The 16,494-nt window shown below is 62.8% G+C and overlaps 1 protein-coding gene across 1 annotated transcript; it reads left to right on the top strand.

Moving 5' to 3' along the window:
• The first annotated feature begins 3,056 nt into the window (after positions 1-3,056).
• Positions 3,057-15,166, top strand: RAMP3 (receptor activity modifying protein 3). The gene is made up of 3 exons (XM_040455021.1): positions 3,057-3,199; positions 9,702-9,834; positions 14,057-15,166. Exons 1-3 carry the CDS (start codon positions 3,136-3,138, stop codon positions 14,310-14,312), a joined length of 453 nt encoding a protein of 150 aa, XP_040310955.1. The 5' UTR covers positions 3,057-3,135; the 3' UTR covers positions 14,313-15,166.
• Positions 15,167-16,494: the final 1,328 nt, after the last annotated feature.

Here is a 16,494-nt window from a genome sequence, read left to right on the forward strand (position 1 = left end):
TGGAGCTGAGGCAGGCAAGAACAAGAGCGGTGCTCCTGCTCAGATGCCCACTGACGGCCCTGGACGGGGCCGTGGTGCCCACGCAGGGAGAGGAGAGGAGAGGCACCAGGCAGGCAGGAGGATCCACGGTGGAGGGTGTCCCAGCAAGTGGGTGGCGGGGGGGGGGGGGTCAGGGTGGTCCGGCAGCTCGGCAGAAACAACTCTGAGTGTCTCTGTGGATGGGCAGGAAGAGAGAAGCGGGGTCTAGGCCTGGGGATAAGCTGGCCCAGGGGCAGGGGCAGATCCTCTCTGTGGCGAGGAGACGGCCCTGGGGGAGGCACAGCTTGTGAGCTCTGGGAGGGAACCAGCATCAGTGCTGAGCGTGATCTGTTCTCTCTGCCCTGAGGCTTGGGGGCTGCAGCTGGCCTCTGAGACCTCGGAGGGATCCCATGTTGGCTTGGCTCTAGGAGTGGGCTGTCCTGTGGGGTGGGGGCTTCTGTCCCTGGAGGCATCCAGGCTGCAGCCCCTCTGATTGCTTGTGGACTCAACACGCGCCATCCTCAGACAGCCCCCGGGTCAGCCAGCACCCGCTGTCACGAGCTCTGACCTCAAGCCACCTGTCTGGTAAGGGGACACCCTTACACATGGCTTACCCAGCCAGTGGGCATCCATTCCCACGGTCCGGGCTGCACTGGGAGGCCGCTCTGCTCGGGGTGCGTTGAAGTTGCCCAGGCACCGACTCAGCCCAACCCCCCATGGCTGGAACGTGGTGAGCTCTGGTCCTAGCGATGCCCACACAGCCGCGCCTTGTCTGTGCGAAGCAGCTCTAGGCAGCCCAGAGGGAGAGTTGCCAATCTCTCACGTCCCAGCCTCCAGGTCTCAGGATGTCCTTCTGCCATGATCCAGGGGTCCCGGCAGGCACTGATGCCAGCCTGGGTCCGAGCAGGGTGGCGGCCGCTCCCATGACCGTTGGTCCACCCCTCTGGTCAGGAGAGGAGCAGTGAGCCAGCAGCAGGGAAACAGCTCAGCACAGGAGGGGTCAGCACGCTCTGAGGGTGCCAGGACAGGAGTCAGGGGGAGGCGGGAGGGCCTCTGGGCCTCTCCTCACCCTTTCTCACTCATGCAAGCCCCCCTCCAGCAAACCCCTGCTGTGTTGGGCGCTGGAGCACTGGGGGAAGGGTGGGGGGGGGGATGGGCGGTGGTCAGAAGCCTGGGCCCTGCCTCTCAGGGTCTGCCCCTAGTGGTGACAAGGGACATTCTTCGGAGCACAAGCTCCTGAGTGTGCAGGGTGGATGGAACATCAGAATGGGGGAGGGGAGAACTTCCCGACAGGTGAGCAACTTCGTCTGAGTCCAAGGTGGGGCATACGGGTCCCCGGGCACCGGTACCCTCTGCCGCTGCAGCCCTGCCTGGCCCCGGGCCCCAGTCCTGTCACGCTGAGCCCCAGCTACCAGTCTGGCACAGGCTTCTGGGTGCTGTTAGGCCTGTCCCTCTTCTCATGGCCCATCCTGCTGTCGAAGCCCGCTGCCTGTGTGGGAGCGTGGGGGTCTCTGGGGTCCGGCTGACCCTCTCCCGGGGAGGGACGTGCCCTGGTGAGCCCGCAGCCCCCTGGGATGCTGTCGGGGGGCATCTGTACTGTCCTCTTGCTTTGTCTGGGTTGGTGCGGGGCGTTTGAGAGGGGTGACAGGCACCCGGCTGAGCCCAGCCCGCAGCCCCTCTGAGTGAGCTGAAGGCCTGGGTCACGGGAGGTTCTGGGCTGTTCCAGTACCTGCCCGCCCCACCGCCTCTGGGAGCAGGCTGGCAGGAAGGCTGATCAATTTTAATTAGCTTTAAGCCTCTGTCGAAATAATTCTGGCTTCTGCCAGAAAAGGCACAGGAAGCTTCGATTCCTTACTGAGCGGCTTCCTCACACAGGAAGGTCCAATCCGCTCACAGGGCCAGGAGTGCTGTTATTGCCACCACAACCTGGACCGTGGGGTGACCCCATGAGGTGTTATCACTCCCCACCCCTAGCCCTCAGAGAGGAGGAAGCTTGTCTGGGGAGGAGGAGCCCACTGGTTCGGTACCCCTGACCTGGGATGCACCCCGACATCCTGGCCCCGCTCTGTGAGCCCCTGCACCAGTACATGCTCCCTGGGCTGGACTGTGGGCACAGGAGGGCCCTCCCTGCAAGGTGCTCAGGAGTGACAGTGACCTGTGACAACGTGACTAGGTGTCCACTGGGACCAGGATCTGTGCTAGGGACTGAAGGTGACAGAGGTGACCAAACCAGATGAGTCCCCCTCCCCCACTCCAGGCCCATGACACACTCCTTGCCGTCAGGTCCTCTGGGTTAGCCAGTCACTTTCCTGGCCCTCATTTTGTCCTTTGAGGTCTCCCAGCGGTCACAGGACGGGGGCCAGGAACTGAGGATAGGCTTCCAGCCACCGGTGGCTGGTGTGTGTGTGTGTGTGTGTGTGTGTGTGTGTGTGTAGGCACGCCCGCTGCACCTGCCCAGGTCCCCATGCCTCTCCACCCCACAGAGGCGTGCAAAGGCACAGGGAAGCCCCCAGAAAAGGATCCTGGAGGCCTGGGGCCAGCAAGGACTCGGGGATCAGCCGCTGCACTCCGGTGGCCCCTTCCCGCACCAGCGCACTGAGCTCCCCGCCCCTCCGCCTGCAGGCTGTCCTCGGGCTGGAGCCGCCCTCGCGCCCCCAGCCCTGCAGAGCCTCTCACAGGCTCTGAGCACAGCACTCCCGCCCGACACCTGCCTACACCTTTCCGCCGCCAGGCGCGCTCCCAGAGGCCGCCCCCCATCACCCCGCCAGCCCCCGCCCCCAGCCTGCCCCCGGCCTGTTAACCCACGCGCTCGCGCGGGCAGCACCCCCAGAACAGGAGGGCCAGGGATCACACCCGGGGTGCGAGGCAGTGTCTTGGGGCTATGCGTCCGGGATAGGGGGCGAGTCCTGTTGGAGGGAGGGCGTGCTGGAGGGGGGTAGCGCGCGTCCTGGGCGAACGCGCGTTCTGGAAGGAGTGTCCCCAGGGGGTGGGCGCGTCCCCGAGGAGGAGGGCGCAGCTAGGGGCGGGCTTTCGGCGGCCCCACCCTCGACCGCGTCCCCGGGCGCCCCCCACGCACCCAGCCGGGACCGAGCCGACCGCTCGCCACAGCCATCGGCCATGGAGACGCGAGAGCGGCGGCGCCCGCGGTTTCTGCTGCCGCTGCTTCTGCAGCTGCTGTGCGGTAAGGGGACGCGGGGTCCGGCTCCGGGACGCCCCGACCCCCTCCGGGGCCACGGGGACCCGCGGGCTTCGACTTCCAGCACCCGCGCCTGGCCGCGCCTTTGCCCTGCACGGATCCCGGCCTGCCCGGCGCGCCCGGCTCCGGAGGGGCGAGGGGAGACCCCGGCGCCGTCCCCAGCCTCCGCGGGAGGGTCCTGTCCGCTTTCCCCGGAGGAGCCGAAGGCGACCGACCGGCGCTGGGAAGGGAGGCGCGGGGGGTCCTGCAGGATCTGCCCGGTCGGCTCCTCGCAGCTGCGATGTCCCTGGAATCGCCGCCAGAGGGCTGGGGACGGCCTGCCGTCTCGACACCGAGTGAGCAGAGGCGGTCGGCTGCCGCTTCCCTGTTGGGTAGTGAGCTCCCCGTCCTGGGGCTTTCGCGTGCACACCACTCTCAGGGCGTGGGTGAGAGGAATCCAGACCCCGTAGGGCTCGTCCCTTCCCCGGAGGACAGCCCTTCAGTGTGTGAGCGGGACAGGGAAGGGGGCGGCTCTCTGAGGCTTCCCTCAAGATCCCTTCTCCAGCAAGAAAATGGGGCTCCAGGGAGGATACATTGTTTACGAATCAGGAATGGATTGAATGAAAAGCTGGCTTAGGAAAATTTTAGTAGAGAGATGATCCAAGATCAAGTAAGAGGGTGTGTGTGCTTTTGGGGAGGGCTTGTTTGCAGAGGCTTGCTGGGCAGGCTGCTGAGGTGAGGTGGGCAGCCTGACCCCGGGGCCAGGGGCCCAGGGCCCCTCTGAGGGGCCACTGTCCCCTGGGTCCTTTGGGGCATCAGCCTTGCCCTCTTTGGCGCATCGCCCTGGCTGTGAGACGCCAAGTTGAGCCTGTGTGGAGTCATTGTTGGCTTTGCTGGTTTGGAACTGGCTGCAGCTGTGAGAAAGGACCGGTGAGCCCCTCGGCTTCCCAGTCTCTGGGCTGTCCCCCCCCCCCTCCCCAAGATGTCTGGGTGGAGGGACTGTGGCTTCGCCTCACCTTGCAGGGTGAGAGCCTGGGGTCAGGTGGATTTCTGGCTGAAGGCAAGAGCCTGGTGCGTGGCGGCTTCGGGACATCAGGAGCACGTTGACTTGGGGTTGAAGCGAGCCCCCTGGACTGGAGCTTTGGCTCCTCCAGGGAAGGGAACCCTTGCTTTATTCCCAGGACCTGCTTTCAGCATGGGATCATGAAGGACCAGACCCAGACCCTACACACATCCGCGTTACCAACACGGGGCTCGTGTCTGGAGGGCCACCTGGCCCGCCCGGGGTGGGTCCGGGGCCTCCCTCCCCCGCCAGGGTGGGGCCAGGCCAGCCTCCCTGCAGACCCAGCCCAGCGCTGGTCCTGCCAGAGCCAGGGTCTTGGGAAGTGGCTGCTGGGTGGGCGAGATGCCCGCTCATGGTCACATGCCGTGTGTCAGAGGTGGGGCTGAGCTCCGGATGGTACTGCATCGGGAAGGAGGGTCCCAGGGCTGCGACATCTCTGTGGAGTGGGAGCCCGGCCATCCAGGGAGCAGGTCCAGCTGGGGGGCCGGTTCTTGCTGGCGGAGGCCCATCCGGCACTGGCCGTGAAGGGCCGGGCGAGGAAGGTGAATTCGGGTTTCTTGGGCAAATTCCAGAACTCCATTCAGACACGGCAGCTAGTGTGGTGGTGGTGACGCCCAGCTGGGCCCACTTGGCTGGGGCTCGCCCCTGCGCCCAGTCCCCGATTGCACTCTTTGGTCCGAGTGCGAATCCCAGGGCCTCTCTGCAGCTGCTTAACCTCAAGATCGTAAGGCACTTACCGCCTCAGTTTCCCCTGGTGCAGTGTGGATACAGAAAGAGGAACCTGGGAAGGACTATTGTGACCTTCAGTTGGAGTCTGTTGGTTTAGTCCCCATACCCCATGCCTGCGTAGGAGGGCTTGGGCGTAGACCGGGGAGAGCACTTGGCAGCGCCTGGCTCACGCACCGTGGGAAGCGGAGTCGGGCAGTGGCTGTGGCTCCAGGGGCTCACGGCACCCCCAGACGGTGTGAACATAGCACTGAACATTTGCCGGTGGTAAGAGTCATGGTGTCCTCATGCCCCATCCTCTCCTGTCACTCTGACTTGTAAGGACTCAGCTGGGCCCAGGTACCCCAGTGACACAGTGACTGCGCAGACATGGTGGCCGAGAGGTGCCTTGCAGGTCTCCTGAGCCCACTCCTTGTTTTGTAGATATGAAACCGAGGCCCGGGATGAGGAGGGCCCTGCCCAGACTGCAGGGGCAGGGGCAGAACCTTCCAGAAGCTATGGGCACCTAGGGAGCATGAAGGGCTCCCATATTTCATTTCCAAGTGGCGTAAAAGGCCTTCCTCCGGGAAACGCATCCTTTAGGCTGCTTCTCGTTTCCTGGAGCCCGGGAGACCCTGAGACAGAAGGAGCACAGACCTGTCTTCTCTTTGTTTCCCCGACGGACCATTGGAAGCAGTTTTGTGTTTCATTCGAATTCCCAAGCCCGCCACTGATGCAGCCGGCGGCTCCCTGGCAGGAGGCTGCGTCTCTACCTTCTGTTATAACCCTGGCTGGGCTGTTGGGTTTCTCCGGGAGCCCAGGTTGTGCACCAGAAATGATGCCAGAGCGCCCCCTCCCTCACCCAGGACACTTCTGGATGGTCCGGCAGGTGTCCCGCAGTGCCGGCCTCGCGCAGGCCCAGGGGTGGCGCTGTCCTGGCACCTGCACAGCGCGCCTGCGGTCCTTAATGGCACGTTTCCGACGAGCCCTGCCCAAGCTCCTGCTGCAGTGGGGTATAGAGACTCTGGTCCAGGAAGGAGGAGGAGGAGGGAGGGAGGAAAGGGGGCCCAAGGGCAGGGGGAAGAGGAGAACAAGAGGGAGGAAGCGCTGAGCTGGGTCTTAGTGGTTTGACAGCAGGTGGTTAGGGCATGTTGGGGGGTTCAGGGGCTCCAGGCTTAGGGGCTCCGGGTCCAGGTCCTGGGGACAAGGGGGTCCAGAGGAGCAGGTCCTGGTGTCGGGGTCCAGTCCAGGCAAGCTCTTGCTGGGAGGTGTGGCAGTGGCTGGCAGGAGGTGACGGCAGGGACCCGTGTGGGAGACTTGGATGGGATGCTGAGATGATCCCACGAGGGAAAGGCCAGGCCCAGGGATGGCTCCAAGCACCGGGTGTGGGGAATGCTGGTGGGCTTCCAGCACCCATGGTGGGACACCCACTGGGGAGCTGCAGAGAAAGGTGCCTTTGGAATAGGGCGGCAATGGGAGACAGGAACACAGGCTGGCTTCATCATTGTGCACTCCCCAGAGTCACTAACACCTGGCCTACGTGGCGCTGGACCCGGGGCTGCCTTCCTGCCAGAAGGCTGGGCAAGTGCAGCTGGGCAGGGTGGGGGGAGGCCCGCCCTGCACACCCTGGCTCATGTTGAGTGCACTTGGCTGTGGGAAAGTCACTTTTCCTGTGGCCTTTTTTTTTTTTTACATAGAGATATTTAGCATATTGTTTTTTATGTTTATTTATTTTTGAGAGAGAGAGAGAGAGAGAGAGAGAGAGAGAGAGAGAATCTAAAGCAGGCCCCAGGCTCTGAGCTGTCAGCACAGAGCCTGTCGCGGGGCTCGAACTCACGAACCATGAGATCATGACCTGAGTCGAAGCCAGACGATTAACTGACTGGGCCCACCCAGGCGCCCCTCCTTTGGGTCTTTAAACCGGGGGGATGGGGGCAGCAGGCATGATGCTGTTCCTTAGGCAAACCAAGGATGGGGTTGGCATGAGGGTGTCAAGTCCAGGCTGGTGTGACCTGCCCCTGGGGGCAGCTCTGCAGGTAGGTGGCTTGGGCTGGACTCCCCATCGTGTTACTGGGCAGGTGGGTGCCCTTCCCCGCGTGGTGACCCTGTCTTTAAGTGCCTCTGAGAGGGAGACCTGACAGGACAGGGCACTCTGTGGAGATGGCGAGGCTCCTCTTGAAGGCACGTAAGCCTGGGTCTTGGCTGCTGCTTGCCTGGGACCCTGTGATGCAAAGTCTCTGAGGTTGGGTTCAGGGGGAGAGCATTGGGGTTGAAAACTTGGGGTGTCTAGGAGGCTCAGTTGGTTAAGTGTCCAACTCTTGATTTCTACTCAGGTCATGATCTCACAGTTTGTGAGATCGAGCCCTGCATCAGGCTCTGTGCTGACAGTGTGGAGCCTGCCTGGGATTCTCCCTCTCTCCCTCTGCCCCTCCTTCACTTGCACCTGCGTGTTCTCTCTCTTTCTCTCTCTCAAAATAAATAAACATTAAAATAAAGAGAAAACTGCTCTGGGAGGCCTGCACACCAGTCTGGCTTGGGAGCCACCTTTCCAACCACACTGCCTCTCTTTCACCCCTAATAACCCACCCCCTAAGCACAGTGCCTCCTATCTATACTAGGCACTTTCCCACTGTTCTTACTGATTTTTTTGGTCTATTCATTTGTTCTGTAAATTGTTGAGAGAGGAGTATCAAATTCCCAGCTATAATTGTGGATTTCTCATTTTTCCCCTTGCAGTTGTGTCCATTTTTGCCTCCTGTGTTTTGATGCTGTTATTAGGTGCATACATGTTTAGCATTGCTGTGTCTTTTTGGTGAATCGAACCATTTATCATTATGAAAGCCCCTCCTTATCTCTGGTGATATTCTTTGCTCTGAAAGACACTTCGTTCAATACTCATATAACCACCCCACCTTTCTTTGGATTAGTAGCGGCATATGTCTTCTCCCATCCTTTTCCTTTGAATGTATTTGAGTCTTTTTATTTAAAGTAGGATGCTTGTGAACAGCTATGGTCGGGGCTTGTATACTGATCTCATTTAACAATCTTTGTTTCTCAATTGGAGTGGCTAGACCATCGACTCTAAATCTGACTATTGATGTGGTTTGGTTTAAATCTATCATTTTTACCATCAGTGCTTTTTATCTTCTCTTTTCATCTGTCTCCTTTTGGACTTAATTTTTAAGAAAAACTTCTCATTGCCTTGGCCTCTTCACTCTTCCCTTCTTCTGTCCCCCCAGAAGTGCCCTTGTGGTCACGGGCCCACCCTCTGTATGACACACAGCCCCTCCCTGAGCCGGCAAGGGCTTCTGGGTCTGTGTGGTGGGAGCATCAGGAGGACTGTGGCCTCCCGTGGGGACTACCTGGCCTGCAGGGCAGAATCGGAGTGGTTCCGAACCTGCCTTTCCTGGTAACAGACATTTCTTTTGCACTTCCTGCGCTTAGAGGGAGCAGCACTCGGTAGAACACGTGACCATAACTTTGCGCTGCTGCCCTCAGGACCTGATCATTCATTCATTCATTCATTCGTTCTCTCGAAAAGTTTTTTCGGAATACCAATGAGGCACTGGTGGTTAGGGGAGTGAGGGAGCAGCCGGCAATTATCAAACACCTACAGTAATGACATGGTGAAGACGGGAGCCTCTGTGGGCACATGACTAACGCCTGTCAGCACAGCCCCCTTGTGCAGCATGGCCTGTTTCCCTCACTTTACAGATGGGAAAACTGAGGTGAGCTGGTGACCAGTGATGCTGGGTGTGAGCGTGGGTCTGCCCGGTTCTGGGTGTGGGCCTTTCTCCTGTTTCCTTCCCCATGGTTTCTCCTGCAACACAGTACCCTGTGCCAGGACACACACGACAGGGCCGTCTGTCCAAGCACACACATACACAAACATGCATGTACACATACACTCACAGATACCCGGACACAGGTGGCAGGGCTGTGTGCACACATACATGTGCACACGTATGCACACACCCCAGAACACACACTGCAGGGGTCATGGGAGGGAAGTTTATGAGGGGGGCCTGACACTTGGAAGGGTGCCTGGGGAGGGAGGGTGGCCGGTCCTGAAGGAGACAGGTGGGCACTGTAGGTGGGGAGATGAGCTGGGGGAAGGTAGAGGTAGAGGGATCAGATCTGGGGGCAGAGGTGGGGGGGGGAGGGGTATGCTGGGAATCCTGGGGGAGCCTGGGGGGAGGGCGGCCAAAGATCTGGCCTCAGCTTTTGGAACATGAGTCCCTGTGTCACGTTGGCCCTGGGCCTCATGCAATCCAGGGCACTGGTTCACATGTGCAGGGCCCCTGCTGATGCCCTCATGGTCTTGGACGGTCAGCAGACCCTGCGGATCTTTCTGGGGACATGCTCTGGGCACCCTCGACCCTCGAGCTGCAGTGGGGCCTCTCTGCCATCCCTGATTGGCGGCACCCACTCCCCACCCCCATGACACCCCTGTCTGTTCTCGGCCTCCTGGACCCCCGGGAGGTGCATCCCCTGCCCTCCCTTGACTTGTCTCCCCACCCTGTGGGAGGTCACAGCCATGGGAGGTCCTGTCTTGGTGACACCCATGTGGAGCCCTTTTTGCACTGGCTTCCACCTCCTTGGGCCCCACGGGAGGCCAGGTGAGGGAGGAAGACCCAGCTGCCTGCAGGGCGGGGTGTGGGGGCGATGTCACAGGAGGGCCCCAGGGTCACCTCGCAAACCATTCCTAGCAGTGGAAGGACCACACTGTCCCCTCTCTAGGTGGGTGTCCCCGAGTGGGGGCCTGCAACGAGACGCGCATGCTGGAGAAGCTGCCCCAGTGCGGGCAGGCTTTCGCCGACATGATGCACACAGTGGACGTCTGGAAGTGGTGCCACCTGTCCGAGTTCATCGTGTGAGTGTCCTGGTGCCGCCCCTGCTGCCTCCTGGCCCTCCTGGCTGCAGCCCTGCACGTGCCACCCTTCTGTACCCACCCCTGCCCTCCTCTGCCCTCCCGGCCTCGGCCCTGCCCCTGTCACCCTCCCCTGCCCTCCTGGCGGTGGTCTCGACCCTGCCGCCCTCCCCTGCCCACCCCTGCCCGTTCCCAGCAGGTGCAGAAACTTCACTCTGTTTGGTTCGGGAACAGTTCCCTCACACCGACTGTGCCGGTCCGTGCAGGGGGTGTGGGTGTGGACCTTGCCGCCAGAGCCACTGTCTGCCGGGGCACTGGGCATGGAAGCCCCTAGAACAGCCGTTGGGGATGGAGAGCAGGGGGGTGGTTTGGAGGAATACGGGCTGATGCAGCTGAGCAGACCCAGGGCTCCTAGGGAGGGCGCGGGGGCCCCCGGCAGGCATGGGGCAGGGACAGCGCAAGACCGTGGTGGCCGCCAGCAGAGCGGGAAGCTGAAGTGGGAGGGTGCAGGCAGGGTGGCCGGCCCATCGCTGACCATCTGCTAGGAGATAAAAGCCAGCGTGTCTTGATGTTTGATGCAAAGCGCGATCCCAGGCTCCTTCTTGTCCTGGGAGCCCTAAGGAAGCTTCTGGAGAAGGAAGCTCGGACGTCAGGCTTGGAGTGGACACGTGAGGAGGGCCAGGGAGGGTGAGATGTCACCGCTAAGGCCTCGACGAGGAGGTCGAGGAAACGTCCAGCCCTGGGGCCAGAGGACAGGGCCGGGGGCCATCTGGAGTCGGAGAGCCAGCGGGAGCCGACTTCCCACACCTGCCAAGCCCGGCCCCACGCCAAAAGGGGAGCTGACCCCCAGAGCCCTGAGTGGGCAGCACGGCACCCGAGGGCCATCTGGGGAGCCGCTGGGGGTCCGGAGCCCCTCACCGAGGCTTGTCCTCCGGGCTGCTGGGACTGAGCCGGGAACCTGGGGAGAGTGGCTGGTGCCCTGCTGGACCCAGGAGGTGACCCCGTGGGTGAGCCTTCTTTTCTGACACGTAGGGGAGCGGGGGTCCCCTCGGAGGGCCCAGTGGAGCCCGGGAAGTTTCCAGGCAACCCTTTCCCAGGCCCGAGCGCCCACCTGCCGTGGCCTTTCCTGGTTGGGAACCTCCCATGGGACAGGAACCCGAGACTCTAGTACAGCAAGAGGGGTACCCCAAGGCCATACTAGTGCCTCAAAGACAGAGTGACAAGCAAGAGAGGAAGTGCTCCAGACACAGAAAGAGCCACTGGGAGTGAAGCATGGGGCTGAAGCTGAATGTGGGAGGAAGTCTCCCAGGAAGCAGGGGGAGGTCAGGGGCCAGCCACCAGGCCTGGTACCCTGGGGGCAGGAGTTCTAGAAAGAGAGTAAGGAGACACAGAAGGAACTCAGGGACACTGCCAGGCGGGGATGTGGGTCTACAGACCCCAAGGGCTCTCCGGGCACCAAGGGCGTGGACCAGGGAGCGGGCCACGAAGGGGTAGGGCCACGTGTGCAGACAGACAAGAGCGGGCTGGACACATGGGTGAGGAATCAGGCCCCATGCAGCCCTGGAAACCAGGAGATGGCGGGCCGGGGCTTCGGAATTCTAGAATGCACTTCCCAGCCAATCTGTCCTCACGAAGACACCGTCAGACACGCAGAGCTCCTACCTCGTGTTTCCTGGGCACCTTTGCTTAGGCACAGGGGTGGCTGTGCCCCCTCCCCCGACAGATGAGTGCAGAGTGGGAGAGAGAGGGGGAGCCCCTGAGGGGCCAAAGGGTCCCAGGGGCAGCGAGCACGAGGGGTGGAGGGCGGCCTGCACCAGGGCCTTCCATGTCTGAGGTCACTGCTCTGTCCCTGCCCTGCAACCAGCTCGTGGAGGATGGAGACTCCCGCCACCACGTCCCCGTCCACCCTGTCAAGGGGTGGCTGCTATCGAGGTTTCAAGATGCCCTTCTCTGCTGCCTCTGAGCAAAAGCACAGGCAGCAAGGAGCCAAGCAGGGGACGCGTCTGCCTGGTGGGGGAGGGCATCTGCGGGGAGCTTCTGGGCTGTGTGCCCCCCTCTGCCGTCTGGGCTACAGCTGCACCCCGGGAGGGGGAGGGAGGCTCTGGGAGCCGCAGCAGGGGGGTACCGGGGAGGCCCTGGGTGACGAGGGGACGTGAGGACGAAAGATACGGAGCAAACACCTTCTTCCTTGTGAACAACACCCCCAGTTCTGTGTCCAGCCTGAGCCGGGGCTGGTGAGTTAACAGGGCTTGGGGCTGCGGGGATGGCAGGAGGCCGGGAGCCGTGCTGTCCGCAGACCTTGTCGTGTACCCAGCCGACTGGCAGCGTTGAGAGGCAGCAGGCGGGGCATTTTGCACGTGGCCCTTGTGAGTCGATCCACGGAGATGGGTCCTGTGCTCAGCTCTGCGTGCACCTGCACGTGTGGCCCCTTGGCTACCCTACTGGGTACGTCCTAGGAGCCCCACTTACAGAGGAGAAACTGAGGCTCAGGGACATAAGAAATGTGGCTGGAGGAAGCCTGTTTGGTGCACTGTTCCCAGCTGCCCTCTGGGGGCGTGGGGTCGGGCTCCACTGCCTGTGTCCCTACCTCATCTCAGCGCCTCCCCCCTCCTCCGGAGCCTGGGGAGGGTGGTGGTGGCCTTCTGGGAGGCAAGGGAGTCAGAACACAGGGCTCCTGGCAGACCCGGGGACGGGAGCCGCTCCAGGCAAAGGCCTTGGCCAGGTGTCAGGTCAGATGCCTCCCGGGCGGCAGGTCGCTGAACCTGGACATGCAGAGGATGGTCTGAGGGTCCTGGGCTTCCCGCGGACCTGTCCTGGGCACATCCCAGGCTCTGGATGTGATTCAGGCCGTCCCCTTTGCTTCCGGCTCTCTTTAGGCCGTGTGGGCTCTTCCTCGTAGGCCTTACCTGGTGCTGGCTGGAGGGGCGGGTGCCGGGAGGGCCTGGCCAAATGGGTCTGCTGCCCCCATCTCCTGTCCCCGTTGGGCAGATGGCGTCTGTGCAGGAAACTCCTTGTGGGAAGCAGTTCCTTCCTGTTGGTGGCTCAGGCCAGGCCACCTTCCCCAGGACAGTGCGGGGAAGCAGGGGATGGGGCTCAGAGCCTCAGGCCAGCCTCACCCCAGCCTGCGCTCGCCCTCCAGCTCCCGCCCTGTATGCGGGGCTCAGCCAGGCGGCAGCACGGGCAGTGGACAGAGCGGGTGCACCCCAGCAGGTGTCTGTCTGGCCTTCTCTCCAGAGCGTCTTAGATGGTGGGTGGCAGTCGAGGCCCCACCTCCAGAGGCCACTCGTGTCCAGGGCCAGGTGGGTCCTGGTGGCTGCACCTTGTCAACTGTTAGGAGACCGTCCAGAGCCCACCTACGGGACAGATGAGGCTTTCCCTGGGTGGTTTGCTGATGAGGGACAGGGAGGCCCGTGGGGGGAGGCGGCTCCAGCCTGTCCTGTCTGAGGGGGCTGTCCCCTCCTGACCTGGCAAATGAGGCAGCTGGCGTTTGGCCTCAGAGAGACCCTCCCCTGGGGCTCAGAGAGTGTCCAGATGATGAGGGCCCTGCCGGTCGTGCAGCGTCTCCCTTGGAGAAGGGGCAGGCCTGTGTCCTCTGGGCAGACCTGGGAAGGCTCTGGGGGCTCTCGGCCTCATGGGGAGCCGGTCACCACCTGAGGTGTGGGCGGGACTCAGCCTCGGGGCTTCCTTGCTCTGGCTGCTCTTTGTTGAGACGCCAAGTTTCGGGTTGGGCTGGAGGATGCCTCGGTCTGTGCAGAGGTCATCGTCACTGGCGTGGGAGCATCCTGCCAGGCCAAGTAGAGCACAGCTGTGTGCCTGGGGGAGGCGGTGAGGCTCGGGGAGAGTGGGGCTGAGCCCCGGGGCAGAAAGGTTTGCGGCAGGGCAGGGTCCCCTCACCCTTGCCTCTGGGAAAGAAGGTAAAGAATGGATGCCTGGGTCCCAGCAGGTCTGACAGGGCCCGGAGGGCGCTCCTGTCTCTGCTGTCCAGACACACCTCCTCCCCCGGCCCCCTTGGACCGGGCCCCCTTCCCCTGCCCTCCTCCCCCTGGCCCCCTGGGACTGCGCCCCCTTCCCCTGCCCTCCTCCCCCGGCCCCCTTGGACCAGGCCCCCTTCCCCTGCCCTCCTCCCCCTGGCCCCCTGGGACCGCGCCCCCTTCCCCTGTCCTCCAGGGTTAAGGCCGGCAGGAGGGGCGCAGGGAGCCGGGTGGTCACCGCTCTGCCTCCGCAGGTACTACCAGAGCTTTACCAACTGCACGGAGGTGGAGACCAACGTGGTGGGCTGCTACTGGCCCAACCCCCTGGCGCAAGGCTTCATCACTGGCATCCACAGGCAGTTCTTCTCCAACTGCACGGTGGACAGGGCACACTGGGAGGACCCTCCAGACGAGGTCCTCATCCCGCTCATCGTTGTGCCCGTCCTGCTGACCGTGGCCATGGCCGGCCTGGTGGTGTGGCGCAGCAAACGCGCTGGCCAGCTGCTGTGAGGGCGCCCTGGGGGGGGGGGGGGGGGGCGGGGCGGGGGGGCGGGGGGGCCGCCGGGGGCCCGGGGGGGGGCGGCGCCGCCCCCCCCCACCCCCATCCCATCTGGCTACCTGCGAGCCTTATGTGGCTCACCCGGGCTTGTCCTCTCCTGGGCCTGGGAAGAAGGTGCACCGAGTCCGGAGCTGTGCGGGGAACGATTGGCTGCTGCTGCGCCCTCCGCCCGCGCTGGGCTGGGGCCTCCAGGGTTTCCGGGCCCTCCTGACCCCTGCCCAGGCACCCTGCCCTGACCCCAGCCCCGGCCTGGCTCGGACCCCACCTCCCAACCTGAGCTCAAGCCCTGCGCTGACCCACCCCCTGTCCTGACCCCACCCCCTGCTCTGACCATCCCCCCCCCCCCCCCCGCTCTGACCCCACCTTCTGCTCTGACCCCACCCCTGGCCCTGATTCCACCTCCTGACCTACCCACCCCCTGTCCGGGCTTCACCCTATTCTGTCACTGCTATGGGTCCCCTGGCCTGGCCTGCCCACCCCCACCTGCACTGGGTGGGGTAGATTGTCAGCTGGGTGTTTGTACTGCCTGGTGCCCTGTGTCTGAGCCCTCCTGGCCGAGAGCCCATGCTCATCCTGCGGCCAGAAATCCTGAGACTGAGGGTCAGGCCGGAGTCCCCCGGGGGCCGTGCACTGCCTGAGACCCCCTGTCTGCGCCCACAACCAGAGACTGGGCTGTGGTGGGTGCAGGCCTCCTTCCTAGGCCCCTGTGAGCCAGGCCATCTGAGCTGGGGTCCTGTGAGCCCCAGTGCTGGCTGAGTTCTGTCTGTGCTGTGTGCTTTCTCTGAGTAAACAGTCATCCTGCTTGTGGGGCATCCTGTTTTATTTCGGGGTATTCAGAGAGAGTCCCGCCTCTTGGGGCTGACAGGTCCTCATACCTGTTTTCCAGATGGGGAGTGGCTGGCCGTGTCCCAGGGTGGTCTCTGGGATGCCGGCTGGTGGCTCCTTGCTGGGGTGAGTGGTGGGGCTGGGCTCTGAGGGCGGCGAGGGAGACCTGGCAGGCAGGTCCCTTGTCCTCCCGAGGCCATGCTCCTCTTCCGGCCGGGCTCTTGGTGGCCTTCACCACAAGGTCCCAGCAGAATGGAGCAGGCAATGGCTGGATCTCGTGGGCTGGGATCTCGTGGGTTGGGATCTTGTGGGCTGGGATGTGGCGGTCCCCTCCTAAAGGCTCTCTGCCCTCACCTGGCCACCAGAGCCTCCCTGCTTCCCCGCTGTGTGACTGGGTCCCTGCCTTGGGGAACCCTCGTCTGTCTGTCCACCGTGGCTCTGAGAATCATCTCTGGCTGGAGGTGAGGTATGAATGTCCCCTGCTCAGCTTTGCGGGGACGACAGGTCACGGAGCAGCCTGGGAGGTCTCAGAGTCCCATGTTCAGTGACCGAAGGAGAGAATGTGTGGCCCCTGCTGCGGGCGGGCGGGTGTTCCTCTGGGTATCCCTGGGCTGTGGCATGTCCCCGGTGCAGTTGTTTGTAGTAACCTCTAACCCAAGCTCTGTGGAGCTGGCAAACTTCTGTGCAGTCAGCTGCTTGTCAGCGGGGACCCTGCTGGACTCCGTCCCTTCCCACCCCAGCCTCTCTCAGCAACCCCCGCCCCTGGCTTTGCCTTGGGTCTCTCATCCCTGATGCTGAGTGGGTGTCACCTGAGCACCAGAGGCTGCTTGCTTTGGCCTAAATTCTGGGCTCCGTGTGTTTATTTTTTTTTTTTTTAAATTTTTTCAACGTTTATTTATTTTTGGGACAGAGAGAGACAGAGCATGAACGGGGGAGGAGCAGAGAGAGAGGGAGACACAGAATCGGAAACAGGCTCCAGGCTCTGAGCCATCAGCCCAGAGCCTGATGCGGGGCTCGAACTCACGGACCGCGAGATCGTGACCTGGCTGAAGTCGGACGCTTAACCGACTGCGCCACCCAGGCACCCCAGGGCTCCGTGTGTTTAGAAGGATGTCGTTTTAGTCTGTGTCGGTGGCTACAGCAAAATACCACAGACTGGGTGCCTTGTAAACAGCAGGAATCTATTTCTTATGGTTCCAGGGGCTGGAAGGTCCAGGATCCCAGCTGCAGATTCCGCAAGGTATCTGCTGAGGGCCTGCCTCTGCCTCACAGATGTCCTCCTGTGTCCCCTCTCAGCGGGAGGGGTGA

This window comes from Herpailurus yagouaroundi, unplaced genomic scaffold (assembly GCF_014898765.1).
Source record: "Herpailurus yagouaroundi ecotype Mexico unplaced genomic scaffold, PumYag 214, whole genome shotgun sequence".
Classification (NCBI taxonomy): Eukaryota; Metazoa; Chordata; class Mammalia; order Carnivora; family Felidae; genus Herpailurus; species Herpailurus yagouaroundi.